At 39.7% G+C, this 21,261-nt stretch overlaps 1 protein-coding gene across 2 annotated transcripts; it reads left to right on the top strand.

Moving 5' to 3' along the window:
• The first annotated feature begins 884 nt into the window (after positions 1-884).
• LOC135481561 (serine/threonine-protein kinase SBK1-like) lies at positions 885-15,480 on the top strand. 2 transcript variants are annotated; one of them, XM_064761330.1, is made up of 2 exons: positions 885-1,148; positions 13,534-15,480. In XM_064761330.1, exon 2 carries the CDS (start codon positions 13,614-13,616, stop codon positions 14,667-14,669), a length of 1,056 nt encoding a protein of 351 aa, XP_064617400.1. In that variant the 5' UTR covers positions 885-1,148; positions 13,534-13,613; the 3' UTR covers positions 14,670-15,480. The 2 variants fall into 2 exon arrangements, with proteins under 2 accessions (XP_064617400.1, XP_064617402.1); XM_064761332.1 differs by lacking the exon at positions 885-1,148 and adding an exon at positions 9,845-10,127.
• Positions 15,481-21,261: the final 5,781 nt, after the last annotated feature.

Raw genomic sequence — 21,261 nt, 5'->3', positions numbered from 1 at the left:
TTTTCCATCTTTTTCACAACAGTATAGTATCCCTTCGTTATGCTGATTAAGTTACTGCTAATTGATATCTGCAAAGTTGCATATCTAAATAATTGTTGCTTGATATAAGTGAATGCTCAGGCAACATATATAAAATAAAACAGATAAACAGTAAGACAGATTGATTTGAGTATGAGAATTTCAATATGACTAATGGTATGTGGTTATATGAAACTGATCAAGTTTACACTACCATATGGCCAGCTTTACTACCATAAAGCTGGTCTTTTATGAATTTTCGTAACAATGTCTTAATTGCTGATTTGACTACGCCTCCATCGTGCATGACATGACAGTTTTAATAATGAACTGTTTTACCAGAGAGATTGTATCTCCGCCTTTAAAAGACCTCATAATTCGTGGGTTTTAGAAATTACCAGGAAAGAAGAAAAATGAGCTCCAGGAATTTACTGCACACAAAAATTAGAAAACTACCTTCATTATACAACTGTCTACCATACAGAAGCGAATTGATACCCTATACAGACCGACATGTCGGTTTTACTTCAAAGCTCATTAGAAAATCCTTCCGTAACCGAAACTATACCTTTGTACATGAAAGGGACTATGGGGCTGAGGTTTTCTGACGCTGATGAGAGAAAACTCAGCAGTGAGTCAAATTAGGCCGATTTGATCAGATACCATCGTTGGAAGCCTTTCGGTATTTGTTGAAAGTGAACAGAACCAATTCGGTGATACCTAAGAGGTCCTGCCAGTAACATAATCAGTGTTAATATCAACTGCAAATAGACTCTTCGCCTGAGCATGGTTAAAAATAGCTCACAGAGCTATATTATTAGAGCCAGGGCGATGTGGCAGGCACTGCACTACTAAAAATGATTTACGTGAGGTAGTTCGGGAAATAAGCCGACATTATAGAGTGTAAGTGGCGTCGGGACAAGAGAACGTAGGACAAGAAGTCTGAACGGAGACCTCCAGAGGGCAGTTTTACACTGTTCCCACCACGGCCAATATATACAGTTTCCTAGTAGACCAGCTAGTATCTCCAGCGGGCCATAATCAAAGATAAAACTATCGCCGCGGTGCAAATCACCAACCTCGTAAACTGAGTGCCTGAGTGCCAGAGTACCCACGTATTCGCAAGTATGGTAAGTCATTAGCACTTCGTTCTAACGAATGTACATACTTGCAAATCCACCACATGATTATTGCAATGTACTGTTTGGATTCTCTGTCGAGGAGTTCTCTTAGTATTTCAATGTGTTTCAAAGCTGACTAGTCTCTAGCAACGTTTTGTAATTGCTTTAGCTGATGTGAGGGAAAGTGGCAGGGGGGCATTTCTAACACGGGTTTTAGAATAACTGTCTACAACGTACAGTCATTGTTATGTTTCACCATTGTAACCAACACAAAGCATACAAAAATCTAAATTGTTACACGCGCGTGTAAATCTCATCCTATAAACTATACATTGTATTCAGCCATCAAGTTCTGGTATGATAAGTGGCGAAAAGCTCCCACAGTGTAAATTTTTAAAAATATAAATATGTTTAGACAAATACTTCGTCGGCGACATTGATTGCTTGCTGCTTGTCGCACACTTTAGCGGCGTAAACGGTGTTCATGCTTTGTTCAAATATCTTGTAGCTTAATATCGACCTTTATATATATTCAGTCTGTTTGGAAGAGCTCCGATTCAGTAATAGTAAATTCCATAACTACCCCTTATAATAGAATGATAATACAGCTGCGAATGTAAATGTTTGTCTTCGAAGTTGTAAATAGCATTGCCTCTGAAAATAAAAATAGATTTATGCAATTACGATCCCGTGAGATATGATGTCACTTTGGAAATATAAAGTATATGTGGGTGGGGTTTTTCTAGTGGGTTAACAATACGTCGGCAGTGAGTAATCAATACGTCTGCTGTAGTGAAACACTGTGGTGATATCAACAAGACAAAATGGTGTAAGCAAACTCACAATATAAAACTACATCACAAAGAGTAAAACAAAAGAAGCCACGACAATGTGATGGTTGACAAATGGTTGCACTTAGCCGGTAGAACCTATCATCTTGTCAATCTACAGAATTTCATAAAAAAAATCCCGCATGTTTGATGGTTATAGAACTTTATTTAATGTCACTGGTCTTGTCATTTGCCCTGAAAAAGAATCAGAATTTTACGAAAGCTTGAACATTATATATTGTACAACGATATTTGTGCTTATTTTTACCATATTTTATTTAGCTTGCCCAGTCCATTTAATTTATACACATGAGTGTTACATAACCTCAAAGTGATCATAACGATTGATGTATTTTGCTGATTTCTACCAGACACATCCGCATGGTTCCAGACAATTAGCAGACAATATTCAAAGACATGGCAACCAGAGATAGACATGTCATGGATGGTGTTCATGGTTATTGATAGTTAGTATCGAGTTCAGTATAGAAATCTCTATATGGCTTCAGCGTCAAAAGGTTCCAGCTGACTTGTTTTAGTACTTTCAGACGAATGATTGTGTCCATATGAAACATGATATATTTGTAGATTGTATTATCATACCTGTCAAGTCACATTCGGGAGACAGTTGATATATGAGGCTGTTCAGTCAATACATCAGGAGACAATATTTGCTTAACGTCAAGCTCAGCTTGTTGCTAAATACTCTTTATATATTTTGTTGTTGTGTGTAAATTTGCATTCATACATCTGCCCTTTCCTTTTCTACATACATCAGGAAAGGACAGAATTAGTTGTACAACAGAGTATAATGACATCAGTAGTGTATACGTCTGTATTAAAGACAACAGTTTCCTAATGATAACATTAAGCTGTATGCTTTTATTCGGTGTCTGCCTGGGCGCAAACATTGACACAGGGTTTAGGCTAATTTTAAGTTGGCAGTAAATTGGCTTAGTGTCCGATCTAGCAATAAGTTGTGGCGTTGGTGTGCCAGATACAATTGTCTAGAAGTCTGCGACGGCTAAAATTTACTGTGTAGACGTGGCTTGGTGACAGCCTCACATCTTTAGTACCAGCTTTCGGCTCTTTATCAACAGAAACAACATCTCGATGTTGAAATTTATCGCTGCACATTGTCAGAGGATTGGAGGCGAACTGTAAGAGATTCCCCAAAGGTGTATTCTGGGACGTGTTATTTAGATGTTGCTCTGAATTGCGTTTTCACTCTTCTCATCTATTTTTGTTCCAAGTCTTCCTCCAGTTATGCCTTACAAGCACCATTAATTAACTCAATTAATACGTGTAATCTTCAAGGTGATTTTTTCTCAGGTAAAAGAAGTCTGTGAGTGTGGTGCATCATTTACTGTCTATTCTCGTCACTGCTTTCATCTGAATGACGTCAATGCTACCATGGTTAGAGCGCGCGCATCTGTTCCTCGTTCCGCACTTGTCTCGTGCGAGTGACTTACGGCGGGCGGGCTAGATTATCGCACGTTTGCTTTCTCAATACTTCATCCTCGCTTGGGAAAATTCCGAGACCCGCATATCAGGTATTACCAAAATAAATTTGCTTTCTTCGTGTTACCAGTTTCATTTAGCAGTGATTACAACAAACGTTAAAGGATTTTTGATGGGCTTCAAACAGGTGCAAGTTTCGGCTGTTCCATAAACTGTTTACAACTGACTCGGGAGAATTGGGGGAGAAACAACAAAATAAAGCTATATCGTATTCTCAAGCAAAATGATGGAACCGTTCAATATCAAAATGTGATCAGAAGAAAATCAGTAAAATTATTTTAAGCTTTTAGTTCAACCTTGCGACAATTTATTGAAACCTCTCTTTTCGTAGGTCTGTTTTCGTCATAACCATTAACATATTAAGGTGAGCAGCCAAGTTCAGGTGCGTTGTTATCGACACAAGGACGGTCGAATCCCTTCAGGTCGTTTCCCTCGTCTTCTCTAGCTCTAGGTGGATTTATCTCACTGCTGAGGTCAGGAGGCTATTGCAAGAAAACAAACTATTGTAAACCACTTTTATGATGAACATCTTAAAATGGGAAGTCTACTACGCAATATCAGAGTGCCGAACCCTTGAATGTTTTCAATTACTCTTTTAATCTGTGAAAGTGCTACGGTTCATTCTTAAATAAATAGCATCAGTTTACTGCATTCAGTTAACCCATAGTTTTGACATTACCTGCACCCCGTCCGTTATGTGGGATAGTCTATATCTGGTGATATTCACACGTGGGTCAGATGTTCGTATGCCGTGTAATTTTATTTCAGCACATTGAAATAATTCATTTTGTTAACGAATGTACTTTTAATTAATGCGTGCATATTTCATGGATTAATTATTTACACATTGGAAGACATTTGAATGTTGATGTCTTCATGTAATCGCAGGCTGTGGAAGAAAATATATCTGTAGAACGTGAACGTATATGATGATATGACTTATATTAATGTTCCATAATCTCTGAGAACACGCAGTCAAATTGCAAGTGTTAGTGTGTCATCCCTGTCTACGATTTTCTTTCGTCGCTGGATTGCGCAGAAATTTGCTTTCGTTAGAACACAGTTGCCACATTGCCGAAAAAGGAGTAATCCAATTCGTTGCAGTGCGTAGTTGTTTTTTTTTTATGAAAATACACTTCCGTAGTGTGCACAACATGTTACAAAGCATCTTTCATTTCTTACATGCTTTTATGTCTAGCAAAAGCCCTAAGTGTGACTCTTAAAATATCCCTCGCCCGCCTTAAAATAGAAGCTGACTATGGCACAATTTGCAAACAGTATATGCAGCGCTTAGAAAACTTTGCCAACATCAGAGTTCATTGGTTTCGCAAAGAGCCCTGACGGGCGAGTTATAGTAAAACCAAATATGAATTTGTTTTGTGAGAATGTAAAAATCATCAAATTACAAAACTGATGTGCTTGATGTGGCACTATAAAAGCTAAGTGCCATGATATAAATTGCAAATAGATTCATTTTGAATATGTCTTGTTTTAGCTGTCGAAAGTGCTTAAGGTCATGGTTTTAGAAAAGAATGCTGAAGATAGATATCCACAGAATATGATAAAAATACAACGTGACTGGACTCGTTTGCCATCAGAAACATAAGTATCATGGAAACGTGCTGTCCCAGTGCTTAACCTCATTTTGTAGGCAGTCCAGCAAGGTTGCAATACTTGATTCTGACCAGCGCTTGACCTTGTGCATCGTTTTCGGGCAACACAAGAAAGAGTCGGACTTCAATTTATCTCGATTTAGGTGGTCTATCGGAGGTCACCTTCCTTAAACTAGTAAATCTTGCAGACTGACAGGTAGCTGAGGTTATATGATTGCCAATGGCCTACTGCCTGAATTTAATGAAAGATTTCACCCTCGGGGTTTTTGGTTGTATTCGGATAGAATTCTGCCATAGGAGATGAATTTCTATCGATTGACAAATTGATTACACACTGGAACAGACGGTCGATATCAGAACCTAACCCAGAAGTTTATAGTTATTTCCTTTAACGCTAATGCCCGTAAGAACGTCGTATTCTTGGATGCGGGTTGGAAGGTGATGTTTTATGACCCTGTTGAATCAGGGCAAAGAAACGTTGCCTGAGCCTTTAACCAATTTCACTGGGAGTTTGATGCCATTGCCCAAAGGTATAAGGAATCAATTTTATGGCGAATTGCACAAAATTCACCTTCCGTCATTACTACGTAGATCACACAAAGACACTTCTATTTCAATCACATCAGGCTTCGTTTCGGAAAATTGCACATAATTATACTCATAATTATAATGTGCAGCATATATGCGTCCTATTACGTTTGCTTCACTTACACCGCCTCAACGGCGTTAAATACCAGGGGCTTGGCCTGGGTATACGCTGTACCCTTGTGGACTCATTTATGTTATGGCTGATTACTTAATTCTGAGACTAGAATAGAACAAACTTGGAATAAGGGTTCGAATATTTACATAAAACCTTTTAGAATTCAAATGAGATGATAAAGTGTTCACTTTGAGGTATAATGAAGGTTAGCACGATACCCAGCTAATAACAGGCCATTTCGGCATTCACCGTGGTCATCTCGCCTCGCTGTTTCCATGCATTATTCATACGCTATGCATCTACATTGACCTCTGTCTTATTCAGTTATGAGATAAAACTAAACTTGTTTTTTTTTAGGGTTATACATCCTGATATGCTATCACTTGATACTCACTCGAGGCAAAAATCGTTGTAATTTCCCCAAGTCATCAATCACCAATTTTCTAATCAAAACTCCAATGACCTGTTTCATAAACGCATCAAGTATTAAGACTTAAATATATCCAAAAGAAAACGTGCACTATATGACATTAATGGTTTGCTGTTGTAGCTTGGTTAACAGATCATTTGGAATAATTGCTTGTTTGGGCACATTGGTTTTAATTGTGTGTGACAATGATGTCAATATTCCTTATCGAGTGCTACAAAGTGAAAATGGGCTTGGCGGCTGTTTTAACAAAGATTTGTTTTCCTCATCTATAGCAAATGGACTCTCAGATGTTCCACAAATATTCTTACATTCACTTTGAAATCTTATGACGCAGCTTAACAGGCTGGCTATACTAAAAATACAGCTTTTTGTCGTTTGAGGCCAGAGATTTGAATGTTGGAGTTACTGTTTCCAAACGACACCAATGAAGCGTATTTGGTCAGAGTAACACTTTGCACGTAAACGTTTAGGAAAACGTTCATACCTACGCATGTATTAAGACGGCATGTATGCATGTACTGTATATGCACCGTTCTATTTTCGTACTTTATATATTCTCTTAGTTTTGTTGAACGTCGTTTTGCGTTAAATGTCGTTATGAATACGCCATGCAACTATTGACCTGGAGTGTCCATCTTGGTTGACGGTTTATATACGAATGTCTGTTTCGACGCATAGATTTATAGCAGAGATCTTGAACGGCGTTAATAGAATGGCTCGAAACGAACGGAATTGATCACATGTTCGTTTTTACTCGATTGTTGCGTCGCGCCCATGTCGGATAACTTTTACATGGTAGGTCAGGTTAACCTTGGGTATAGGAGTAACATGGCCCTAGCAGAAAATATTCTGTAGGATACATTTGAAAACACCCAGTGAACAAATTAATATTGAAAACGTTACATGCCTATCTTTGCTGTACTACAGTTCAATTTAAGGGCCCCCGTCTCCATTTAGGTGCAAGTGTAGACATTTCCCCTTCGAACGCTTCTCACAGTCTCTGAAATCTATCCATTCGGATATCTGGACACCCGAACACGACTGGGTTTTAATTAATGTTATGTCTGTAACCTGTTAATTACTTGTTCTAATAAAGACAGACATCCCATTGCTTCTGGTGTATAGCAACCGCTAATATAAGCAATCAGTGTACGTCTGCACCCTGGCGGTTTTAGTCAACCCCTTTTAAATGCTATTTACTAAACAATGGCGAATGGTTGTATCAGATTCCATTGTACTAACATCGTACGGAGCGGTGTATTGCCGCATTATTTATTTTTATATCAATAGGTGTGGGACCAGCCAACCTCAATCACAAACATATATGGTTTTTAACGTAACATTCTTGACATGTCATACATTTCCAGTGGTACATGTTCCTGGCTTATTGATGTTCGGTTGTTTATATTGTCTAATGCGCAACTTAATCCACGAAGGCGCGGTTATGGTATGCTTTTTGAGGACACTTTTTATGAGATGTGCACAGGCGATGTTTTGCTTATAAAAGGCACGCAGTTGGCCGTAATAGAATGACCGGAAGCACCGTAACTGACATAACCTTGAGAAGCAGAGAGAACCGGTACCCAACTGAGTGAACACGTATTACTATTGCACGTGAATTGTAGCTTAAATTATGTTTTCTTTGATTATGATCTCTGTATCATCTCCAGCACTCATCAACGACGTTGACAGGACAGGTTTCATTTGGAACGCAACTGGTAAGCCGACTCCGACAATGCATGAATAACATGAGCTTCCCTAGAAAATGAAAAAGTGCCTTTTCAGTAGATCAAGCATATATTCAGCATATGTCACAAAAATGGACAGGATCTATTGTTTGTATTCTGTTTTTGAAAATGACATCGAGATAATGCCATTATTGTTTGTGCTGTGAGTTTCCTGCTCTAAGAGAGACATCTTGAGGTGAAATATTTCCATATAGCTGAATTGACAAATGTAAAATGTCTCTTTATTTCAGATTACAATATTAATACTGCCGGCAGTCAAATTACCTACAAATGTTAAGTTGAGAAAAGGCAAAACAGCAGATCTTTCTAACTGGACTGGATGACAAAACCTTTTAACCTGCTTTAACGATAAATCTTTATATAAATATATATACACGCTTTCTTTGATGAATAATTCGGAACTCCTTGTTTGATCATTGATGCCCAAAACGGCAGTAATTTACAACTGATCCTCCTTGTCACGACCATTTTCGTTTGATTGATTTATTTATTTAATTGGTGTTTCACGCCGTACTGAAAAATATTTCACTTACACGACCGCGTCCAATATTATTGTGGAAAGAAACCGGGCAGAGCCCGGTGGAAATCCACGATCATCCGCAAGTTGCTGCGGGACCTTCTCACGTATCATTTTCGTTTCCATGAGATGGATTGTACCTTATCTAAGATCTACAATTTTAAAGAACCCTGCCTCAAACTTATGAAAAGTAGTATGTAAGCTATGTAGTCTTTCTACATTTTTTATTGATAACTGAATAGCCCAGAGTCTTTGGCTGTCACTACTATCAGCAATACTGGTTTTGGTGTGTATGCCGTACGCATGATTAACTGGATCAAATAAGATGTTTGAACTCAGCGTTAAGGAAGTGGTTGTGACGTCAATGCTGTAGGCTCCTTTACAAACAAATTTGTGATGATACGATGTCTCGCTGACCAAACTCACACACGCCCGAGAGTTATCTTATTGCACTACTTGATCATGTTCCAGTTGGCTATGGGAAAGACAAATGCTGTTTTCCACACAGAGGTCACACTCACTGTGGTAATTGGTAAATCTTAATTCTGACTACCTTTGAAAAAAGACTACAGTGGAACTATGCTAATTGCAGACAGATTAAGGCTATCGAGTAACGGAAAATAAGTCGATTTTGATTATTGTGATCCTGTGAGATATATTAGTGGACCTGGATCCCAGTCCATGCGCACAGTAATCATCTAAAAACGATCTGTTTGAGAGTCTGCTTAGGGAATGAGCGCCGTCAGAGCGAAGCACATTCGGTCAGCCTAACAAAGTTAGAGGAAGAGTTCCACTTTCCAATCTGTTCATACATTCCTGTCGACACGGAGGAGCCGGTTTACTGTTGTACATATCCTCCTGGCTTACTACAATCTGGCTACACCGTCTGTTATAACCTCGCTCGCCCCCTGTGAGCAGAATCGCCTTTTTTCTTCCAGTGCCTTTAACATTGCCCTGGATGTAACACGGAATCCTTCAAGATACACGATCAACCTATTTTCACGGGTACTTTATAGGCAAATCAATAGAGGCGTCAGACACAGAATACATGCTAGCCTCCATCAGAAATCTCTTTCTGGCTGCTTCTAAAAGCTTTGTAGGCTGGGCACAATCGATTTTCTATAGATCGATTAAGATGAGACAAGCCTATGTCCTCCAGCCTGTCACTGTCGATCAATAGACGGAGAGGCCTTCAACAGATGGCTATTGGCGAAGTCACACCGACGTCATGAACCCTCCAACCGCCAGCCTTGAAAACGAGGCAGATACGCGAGGCACTATGTGACCAAAATAGAAACTTGCCAGCCAGATGACATCATTGGCGAGCTACTCTATATACAAGAACTTGCCTGGGCTAGGCGTATAGATCAGCCTTTACGTCGGCTTTACTACGAGAATCTCCAGCTGGCGTGTTAGATAGACGATTAGAGACATGGAGCTGTAGCACTGTGTATAAGGCGTGTAAACTTAGCGTAGACAAAAACAACGAGCGTTGTAGAAACCTATTTAGCGTACTGACTCGGATCATTTTTTACCGCACTACCCACACGTGGATAAGGCAACACCATAGTCTTCTGTACCGGCGTATATCAATACTATGGAGAGTTCCCGTTGATTCTATAACAGGTACGTGATATAGTGGTCAAACTCCACTTCTTTGAATAAGAGTAACTGTAAATTCGGTACAAAGCAGCTGAATGCCGTGTCATTGATAGTTAATATTCGTGTATACACATTACGGGATAAACCATCTGCTATCTGTCGGAATGATTGCTAATTGTTTCAGGAAAGTCAACAACAGAAGTTTCTGTATTTTATAGAATGTTGCCCGTTGGTAAATAGCGAAAGCCCGACATCTTCCACACAAAATGAACGGATGCCAATAATGACTATTTATGTATAACGCAGTGTTGCCCATTGGTAAATATCCAAGGTCCGATGTCCTAAGCAGAATATATATATATATGGATGCAAAAGGCGGCTGTTTATGTACAGAAATGAAACATTGTGAGCTGTGGAGATACAGGGCTTATTCGAACAAGTATTCCATCATCCAGGTGGTCCGCCAATTTACAATGCCTGTGAAGTACTTAACTGAGAAGCCCCGGGCACACACCCTTCTAACAGCCATGGTCATCGTAAGTTTCCGTGGTCACACTGACACAGCTGCCTGTTGCCAAGACAGTACAGTGCTGCCTAAGATTTTAAGCCCGACTTTTGCAGATCGAGGGTTGTTGGATGCAAATGAATCCTTCCTACAATGGTATGAAGTAAAATCTTTGTTTTTCCGATTTACTTCATATCAGAACATCTATGGTTATATAGAATCAAACCACTGATGGCGTGGTGGTTTTGAGTGGCGCGTGCCGGTGTTGTTTACCAACTGATATCCCAATGCAACTCAGTGTAATCCCGTTTATTTGTCGTATTAACTTCCGTAACTAACGACATGCCTCGCCATGACTAAGCCTCGATTTTGCAGAGTTGTTGATATGAAGGTTTGTTCATTTATTGATTTGTAGATTTGATGATTTGCAGATTTCATTATTTGCAGATTTGTTTATTTGCAGATTTGTTGATTTATTACATGAATAAGAGGCTCTTTAGCCTCTTGTGAGTTGGTCTATGAGTAGAAGCCTTTGGCTCATTAAGACAGGATACACTGGTTTACTGAAACCTCATTAAGTCTGCGATAAAACGAACTGTAACCAAATACATTTCCTTGTGCTTATAGCCTGTACACAGATCGAACAAATCATTTTGTTCTCATTAACGATTTTACTGACTTCAGACCAACGTTCTCATCGATGAAGCCTTTAAAGCGGGGTTTTATCTTTTTATGTTCAGCATTAGATTATAGAGATGGCTGTGCTTTAAGCATTAAAGTACATATCCAGGTTCCGGAAAACACCAATCAAACATCCGCAAAGAACAAAGATGGAAGCGTTCAACTATAAATAACGTAACATTTTGGTTTTATTGACAACAATGTCATAATTTGGTTGTTGGATAAATCTAAAGGGTTTTTGTAAGTAATAGTGTTGGAGCACGTGGCCACTCTAATTACAGAAAGAAACCTTCAGGTGGAAACCATGCAGCGCTAATTATTGGTCTCTAATACAGCCTTGAAAGCTGATATTGATCGAAACAAGAACTGATAATATGCCTTGGAGAAATATGAAGATGAAAAACTTTAATTATAAAATCATTAGGTCTCTTTGTTTCCACAATGGGTACTTCGCCTACATTCATGTTAATAAGAGAATTTATGAAACATAACCAATATATACTGGTAGATATAATGGCTTGGCTTCCAACCCTTCAAAGCGAAAGAAGAAAGACATTCCAATACTTCGAGTCAGCAGATAAATCAGTGAACAAAAATTTAAGAGAAATTTCCCCAGGGTTTAGCAGTGTAATTAAATGGGTAGATTCAGGCTCTGTTGAGTTCTCAGTTCCATGGCACGAAGCAGTGGAAGTCTTTATTAATATTGCATCGCTACGAGCACGTGTTAGACCCTAATTACAGACCCCAGTGAATGCCCATTCAACGTCTTCATGAGACTGACACACGCCAATAACCAAACCAACCCACTGAACATTTAGTACATATATACACGAAACATTTACATTCATACTCAAGCTTCATGGACAGTACATAAGTAGTCCTACCGTTATGTAACAGGCCTAACGACTAAGTACATGCTAGAACCTTTAACATGAGCTGCTATGAAATCATTTATGGAAGCATCGATTCCTCCAGGAGCTGAATCCCAAATTGAGCTTGTTAGTGTTCCCACCTTTGGCGTACATTGTTATAAATAGATGACCATGGGCCATCAGTGACTGACAGATTACGTGACCGGGGATATTTGGGCAACTCGCCTTTCTTCCGGCAGATAAATTACCTGTGATTTTCTGTATCTCTTTTGGGCTAATAAAGGCGTCAAATGCCACTGTAGGAAGTTATTGCTTTTCATGTTCGTAGTACAAAAATTGCGTAGCACTGTCATCATAAACTGAATCATACTTACTATATGTAGATTGGTGCCTGTATCTTTGACAAATTGAATGTCATTAAATCCGTTCCTCTTCTTATTTTAATTCCTTGTATTTGGTCATATAGATGACTTCTTGCATAAGTGTAACTTAAGTGTAAGTTAGCAGCCACCTTGTATCATGACTCTATGTGAACTAGTATATACTTTAAAAAATCCCTTTGTTAAATATATTCCTCCATATTCCCAAAAACATTAGCTATTGTCGACAGGGATTCAAATTATTTGGTAATATTATTTAAAGAAAACATTATTTGTTTGTTGGCCGTTATGTCATCCGCCTTAGCTGTAGTAGTGTTAATACGTGGAATACAATCGCTCATGCTGAGATAACGTCAGAATTTTGTCAGATACAGCTAATAGACGCCAAGGAACTCTAGTGACGGCTGACAAAGAGGTTTTATATATCGATCCAGCAGTCTATTACGTCAAAGCTGATCATCTAACTGTAAAGTACAGTAAAATAAAAACACACAGCCTGGAGAAACAGTGATAAATGGTGATAAATGAACAGTTTATTAGCAGTGGAGGACAATGACTAGATTTTGGAGGGGTGGGGGGCTTTTGCCGAGGGAGGGGGGAGGGAGGCTTTCACGCCAAACAACACTTCAGGCTACATTCCTTGTCTGACAGGCTGAGTCAATATAGTGCAAAACATATAAGGCCTTGTGCCCTTTTAAAAATATTATGAAAACCCCACAGATTGGCCAGTCTTTCTCTCATATCAGTTTTCCAGACCCTGAAGCGTACATGTGCTCATCAATATATATTGCTGTTTATTAGAACTTCACGCCATCAGTATTACACTTTCGAGCGTCATGAAGTGAACTGGAAACCCCACAGATGTTCAAATCTATGAATGGGTATACCGCTAAAACACACAATTCTTTATAAAGGCCATACATACATTCTTGTATAAATATTTCAACGGTTCACAGAACTATATATATTTTTATTTCTTGTTTATTTGGCAGGAGCCTTTAAGCTGAAGGTGTGATATGCATCGATGTTTTATGCTGCCGTGAAGCGTGGATAAGAGGACTGGCCAGAACGTATGTTGAACCATTCACCTGAAACAATGACCTCTGTGGCCCCAGCTGGCAGTATAAACAGAGACGAAAGTTTACAACTCCTAAATCTCAAAGAACACTATGAAATCATCAAGGAACTTGGGCGTGGGACGTATGGTAAAGTGGTGCAGGCCAAATGTCGGCACACGGGCGCCAAAATCGCGCTCAAAATTCTTCCAAAATCGAACACAAAGATTAAAGAGTTCCAACGCGAGTTCAATTACAGCTACTTTCTCTCGCCACACGCCAACATCGTAGACACATACAATGTGGCCTTTGAGACCCGAAGTTCATACGTTTTTGCTCAAGAGTTTGTGCCACTCGGGGATCTCTTTGAAGCCATCCCTCCTCAAGTTGGCTTGACGGAAAACCAGGCCAAAAACTGTATCAAACAGGTCGCCTCAGCTTTAGAATTTATGCACAGCAAGTACCTCGTTCATAGGGATATTAAACCAGAGAACATTCTGGTCTTTGATAACGATCTGACCAAGATTAAATTGATGGACTTCGGTATGACGAGAAAGGAAGGGACAGTGATACGGAAAATGAGCGGAAGTATTCCGTACACACCGCCTGAGATTTGTGAAGCGGTGCGAAATGAGAGCATTACTGTATCAATGAGCGGGGACGTATGGGCGTTCGGAGTGCTATTGTTCTGTATGCTGACGGGGAATTTTCCATGGGAACATGCGGATATCAGAGATGTATACTTTAATGAGTTCTCTGGGTGGCAGAGGAGGAAAACAACAAAAATTCCGTCTCAGTGGCGGAAATTCACGCCAAGACTGATGCGATATTTTCGCAAAGTGTTGGACGGGAAGGCAGACCGACGGTGTGCCGTAAAGGAAATCCAGAAGTATATTAATGACTGTTGGGTGGTTCAGAGTAAGGACAATCACCAGAGTGAGGAAGAGGGCAGTGACAGCGGCAGTGATCATATGGAACAATTAACCACAATCCTGGCTGAACATGGCATCAGCACACAAGTGGACAAACGTCTTCGAGAGAGGCGAATCTCGGAGTGGCTACTGTCCTTTTGAGGCAAAGCCGTTATACGAGTACACTTCTCCGGTCACTGGGGATACACGCACCTTTTACTGGACTATATTACTTCGTCCCATCACGTCATCCAGGCTGTCATGTTACAGATCTATATGCCTGTCAATTTTGTATCATGGTCATTTGTGCGGTTGGTTATTTTTTCTAGCAGCAACATTTTCGCAAGTGATGACATGTTTTATTTGTGATATCCCATTTTCCAGATATGTTACAATGATAGATCCAAAAGCCAAGGTAATCATCTGATGGTATTAGCCAACATATTGTGATAGTTTAGCTGATTCGTGGGAAAACGCCAAAGTATATAGCAAAGTTTAACCGCCATCGCTTTATCCATACCATAGACCGAAACAACATAAGTGAGCTTTGACTGCTTGAGGCGGCAACATGGTGCATAACATACCCGTCTGAACTTTACATGTACGTTACATATATTGCTCATTTATGGTGCTATTGTGTAGGTCCATATGTATTCTATATAACCAATGCCAAGAATGTACATAATCATATATTATATCATAATATTATAAAATATATCTATCTACATGTATGTATATTTACTTGACGACTTGGGATATCTATATGACAGTGAGTATTCTATCCATACTGTCTAAGATGGACGTCTTGTTTACAACTGAGACATGACGTACATTTTACTATACAAAGGTATATTATAGGGGAAGCCCCTATGCCCTGTTGAAGGCAACACTGCTGATGCAATAGTGTAAACTGTTTACCTCGGCAAGACAATGTTTCCCAGTCCTCTTGGCGATATAAAAATGATTTGTTATGAAACCAGCAACGTCTTCTGTTCCACTTTATCTTAACAAGGGTTAATACCCGAGCAGCAAATATCCTCCAGCTAGGCTATGAAGTATAGATGTATTACGTCAGGAAGTTATAGAATTAGTACAGCGATAAGTTTTTAAGCACGACGTGTCACTTCCCTGAATCACATTTTAAAATCCTCTTCCAAGAATTTATGATTGGTTGATTGAATAAACAATTGTATTTCGCAAATCCCAAATAATGCACATCTCAAATGAAGAGGGCAGTTTACCAGTTTGGAAGACTTGATATTGTCCTGAACAATACTCTCAACTCAATCTAAGTAGCTGTAATGAAACAGCTACCCGGGTCCTCCAGTGAATTGGTTGGCGGTTTATTTTCAAATAGCTGTGCTTTACACATCACTTGATTCCTAATGTCGTTGTGCCTTATAGTTATAGCGCATGGACAACAACTGTTTATTTAGGGCGCGATTGGTTGATTGATTGGATGATTGGTGCATTGATATAGCCTATTCTTTTTTCTAATATATATTGCCACGATGTGGCTCAATTAAACTGAAATTGGCGTTAATCCTAAATCATTCATTTATTCCGACAAATGTCGTCTGATTACATGTGTAGTAATCAATGAGGGCTGTTTGAAGGAGTTTACTTTATAATTACTTCTTGGACTGATTAAACCAGCGGCATACACATTAAATACTGTAATATCTAGATTAATGATTTACTACAAGAAAGTGTCTATTGCATAATGTGAAACTCGTATTGTTTCCTGCATAGAATTTTATTCAAAATTTAAATAAGTCTGAATATAAGGCGGTGTTGATAGACGAGCATGTCATGCTGAATGGCGCGGAATGACTTCATTATTCACTGCTATGTGACGGATGTGACGTCATGAGATTTATGCCTGTCATTTGATCTAGTATCACGTGCCTTTCGTGAATAAATCTAACCCCGGCTAGTAATTAAACTTCGCAGTGGTTTTCCCATCCATTTAATGCCATTTGGGAAATAATGAGGAAGGCATAGGTGAGTTAAGGCAAGTTAAAGAGGCTTCAAGCGCCACGCTATCGACTAAAACATTGGTAAAAACTGAACGGCGGATAATTTGTTACGATCTTTTTTCCATATAATAAATTACGCTTCCCGAGACGTTCGATGAATTTCTCTGTTAGTTGGCTAAAGATCGAAAAATTTTGTTTGTTCTTGGATGTTTGCCAAGTATCGATTTGAAACAAATAGCAATACATTCGATAGACCACTGCTGTGGTAACATATGTACCAGGCTGATTGAGAGCTTATTCTGAGATGAATTATCATCGAGATAAAATAAGTTATTGATTGTGCAAAAGCAGAGGGATGTTGATATTTAATTTGATTTTCCGGACATATTTCATCTTCAGAAAACAAGATACCGTCTAATTGTCTAAATGTTCAGCAACTGTGTCAACAAGAGATACATATCATAATTGAATACCAATACTTCATAAGCCCATACAATTTTTTGCTTCATAAAATATTTTCGTGACGTCATAAACCATACTTTTTCAAGTTTAACATCCTGCAAAATTTTGAAGCAAAAAAAAGGCTCTATTATTTTAATGAAAACAATATTTTGGGGATCGATTGAAGTTATTGCGCTTCACCGATCAATTCCTCAGGATGTCCTATGACACGAACTTACTTTGAAATGGCGTCTGTAAAAAAAAAGAGCAATAATTTGGATCAATATATGGCGGTTTATGCAATTGCATCTGTTATGTTTGTAAACTCGTGTACTCAAAGGAAGTATTATTGCGGACATCACTCGTCACGCTGGAACTAGTTTGGGTTGCTAATAGCTACAGCCTGTTGAGAAAGCTTTGTGTTGTCAGAAGCTAAGGTTTCCTTTTCACTCGCGTCATGTCCAGTCTTGTAATGGTAGATCGTTGACATTACAGACGGATTTTGCGGAAATCATGCTCCTCATACATAAACATTCTTATACATGCAATTCTGTTATCGACTGAGCGTGGCATCAAAGGGTTTTGCGTATCTATGAAAAAAATGGACACAGCCTGAAAAGAGGCAGACATCCAATTATACTTATACGAGTAGAAAGATTCAACATAAACCGGTACTTTTCTCAAAGGATTAAAGAGCAGAGTTTTTTTTAAAACACAATCATTTTTGCCAGTACTGAGTGTTCTGTTTCACGTTACTATAGATGACAATCTGGTAAAAAATTCTCCTTCCTGCCCAGGCGAGATCTGAGGTTCGATTGCTTCTTGAATTTAAAATGTATTCCAGGTGCTTGTAATGTTTCTGTGGTTTCTTTCCAGGTTTTCTTCGCAAATAAACAAGAACACGGTCATGTTCAAAATATTACATGATTATCGCGTAAAAAGTAAAAAATTATTTTCCACACATTTATTGTCGGTATAGGGTTAACATTGTCTTTGTAAGCAACAGATTCTAGCGCTGAAAAGTTTGTTTGCCTTTTTTGAGTTTAGAAGAAGGTACATAACGTAGAGAGTGGGTAATATAAGCAGTTCAACCCTTCGACCACTATATCCTTCGGCCTATGGAACTTGCACAGAAATAGAAGACATCGACACCGGTTGACTTTACTTGGTTATCCCCTTATAATCAGTTTGATTCACACTATTTGCTTCTCTGTTCATGAGATCATTGGTTCGAAATCCGGGGTCGCATATCTTCAATACTAGAATCTCTGCTAAACCAAGAAGGACAATCATGTAACAAAAGCTGCTGATACTAAAATCTCTTCTTTTTTTTTTGGCCTTACTGACGTCCCCTAATCTCAGATAGACATGATAAGTAAAGTGATAAATAAAAATCTACACTTTATCAAGCTGGCTAATACAAACACATTTTGTCCAGAGCCATACCACTATGGAGAAAGCTGACGAAAAGGTCCTGACCCAGATATCCCCCTGCTTATGTCATTTTTGTCCGACTTTTGCCAAACTAGTTCTCTCCACAATCATTCTAAAGTGTCCAGTCCTTTTAGCAGAAAATAGGTTGAAAATGGCTTTAAAATACGAGGTAATAGGACACTTCCGGCTGTTGGAAGAGCATTTTTATGTTACTGAACCATCAGGTGGATGCTAAAATATGGCAAAAGAAATCAGCTTAATCAACCTCTGCGTTTTTTTCATGTAACTCATGTTTAAAGATAAATCAATCCGGAAATTCTTGGACCAATTTTCAAAAAGTCTCGAGCAGCCGGATCAGCTTGGGTTATATTATAACACAGGCATTAACTGTTAATACATGTGTCCTCTAAAGGCATAGAAATTGGAAAAAACTGGCGTATGCCTTAGTCCTGCTGATCGGCTTTACTCCTGCTGATCGGATAGTCCTGCTGATCGGCCTTAGCCCTGCTGATCGGCTAGTCCTGCTGATCGGCCTTAGCCCTGCTGATCGGCTAGTCCTGCTGATCGGCCTTAGTCCTGCTGACCGGCTTTAGTCCTGCTGATCGACTTTAGTCCTGATGATCGGCCTTAGTCCTGATGATCGGCTTTACTCCTGCAGATCGGCTTTAATCCTGCTGATCGACTTTAGTCCTGATGATCAGCCTTAGTCCTGCTGATCGACTATAGTCTTGCCGATCAGCCTTAGTCCTGCTGATCGGCGTTAGTCCTGATGACTGGCCTCAGTCCTGCTGATCGGCGTTAGTCCTGCTGATCGGCCTTAGTCCTGCCGATCAGCCTTAGTCATGCTGATCGGCGTTAGTCCTACTGATCGGCCTTAGTCCTGCCGATCAGCCTTAGTCCTGCTAATCGGCGTTAGTCCTGATGATCGGCTTTACTCCTGCAGATCGGCTTTAATCCTGCAGATCGGCTTTAATCCTGCTGATCGGCCTTAGTCCTGCTGATCGGCGTTAGTCCTGCTGATCGGCGTTAGTCCTGCTGACCGGCTTTAGTCCTGCTGATCGACTTTAGTCCTACTGATCGACTTTAGTCCTACTGATCGGCCTTAGTCCTGCTGATCGGCTTTAGTCCTGCTGATCGACTGTAGTCCTGATGATCCGCCTTAGTCCTGCTGATCGACTTTAGTCCTGATGATCGACTGTAGTTCTGCTGATCGTCCTCAGTCCTGCTGATCGACTTTAATCGTGATGAGTGGCCTCAGTCCTGATGATCGGCCTTAGTCCTGAGGACCGGCCTTAGTCCGGCTGATCGCCCTTAGTCCTGCTTATCGACTTTAGTCCTGCTGATCGGCCTTAGTCTTGCTGATCGACTTTAGTCCTGATGATCGCTCTTAGTCCTGCTGATCGACTTTAGTCGTAATGATCGGCCTTAGTCCTGCTGATCGACTTTAGTCTTGATGACTGGCCTTAGTCCTGCTGATCGACTTTAGTCCTTATGACCGGCCTTAGTCCTGATGACCGGCTTTAGTCCTGCTGATCGCCCTTAGTGGCATGAGAGATGCCATCATCAAGCTGTCAAGTTCAAGATGGGAAGAAAAGTGTTTCCGGGGCTTTGTCATATGATGTAGAGCAACTTTTGGGTCGTCATTTAGAACTGGCAGTTGAATAAATTTGACCTTGATATAACTGACCAGAAATGCATACAATTTTACCAGCATTGTTAAGGCCAACATCTGTATTATGTGAGCTGTCATAACCTTGAAAATGAGTTTTAAAACTTGGTATGGCTCTGGACCTTTCAGCCACAGGTACGTTTTTTTCTTTGCATGTCTCTGGTTTCGTCATTGATTGCCAGATGTGATTGATTGATTGGTCAATTGATCTATTGATCAATCGTGCATCAACTTATACCTTTGCGATCAGTTTTATGGTTGGAGGAGCCAGGAGTGCCCTGGTGAAATCACTGTGAAACTACTGTAATAAAATATGGTGTGAAAGGAGATTAGAATAGTATGAAAGCCCTTTACTCCTGATGAAGCCACGATGCATAAATGTCGTTTGTTAAGCTGTGAAAAATAGCTATATGTATCCATACCCTTCTGGGGCACTCTCTGAAAACGCTGAAGACCTAAGGTTAATGGCCTCAGATCTCCTTCACATAGGGATTTCCATAGTTGTTATAATTATTAATGAATGGACGACAGGTTTTACACCACATTAGGAATTTCAATTTATTACAGCAAGCCACTACGAAAGAAAAGCTTGCCACGCACATGCGGCTTACTGACTTCAAGTGCTCTTTCACATTTGCCGGATAAACCCAATGGGGGAACTATCAACGTCTCATCTGCTACTATATCTGCACAACCTGACGTAGAACATGGAGATTGCATTTGAAGCCATAGCCTTAAGACTCACTTCAAGAATTATTGTGGACGTGCATCACTCCAAAAGACGCATAAATTTTGCACTGTATATGAAACCCAATTTGAAACACGCAATGAAAAGTTGGATGTTAGCGTAACTTTTCTAGCATGTTTTGTGCTCTATTAATGGACACAAAAACCACATTCAGTGCATGCCAGGCCGTTATAGAGTAGAGACAGCGTCTGCTGGCCGCTGGCATCAACTCAACTGGAACAAGCCGCTGTCAGTTTGAGTTCATATTCTCATCTTATAGACTTCTTTTCCCTAGGCTACATATACATATCCAAGCTCAGCATGGCGGTAAAAAGGAGCCAACGCCCATGTTCGTGGTTTACCCTCCTTCTAAGTGGTATTATCTAGATCGTTATGGTCTCGCAAAAGTATATAAGCACAACTTATCAAGTGTGAACTCAGGCTAAGTTGACTTTTTCTTCAAATCAATCAATTAGATCAATTTTCAACAACAAATTTAATAAC

Source organism: Liolophura sinensis, chromosome 1, assembly GCF_032854445.1.
Source record: "Liolophura sinensis isolate JHLJ2023 chromosome 1, CUHK_Ljap_v2, whole genome shotgun sequence".
NCBI classification, from domain to species: Eukaryota; Metazoa; Mollusca; class Polyplacophora; order Chitonida; family Chitonidae; genus Liolophura; species Liolophura sinensis.
Note: the sequence above shows the minus strand (reverse complement) of the source record. Positions and strands in the feature narration are given on the sequence as shown.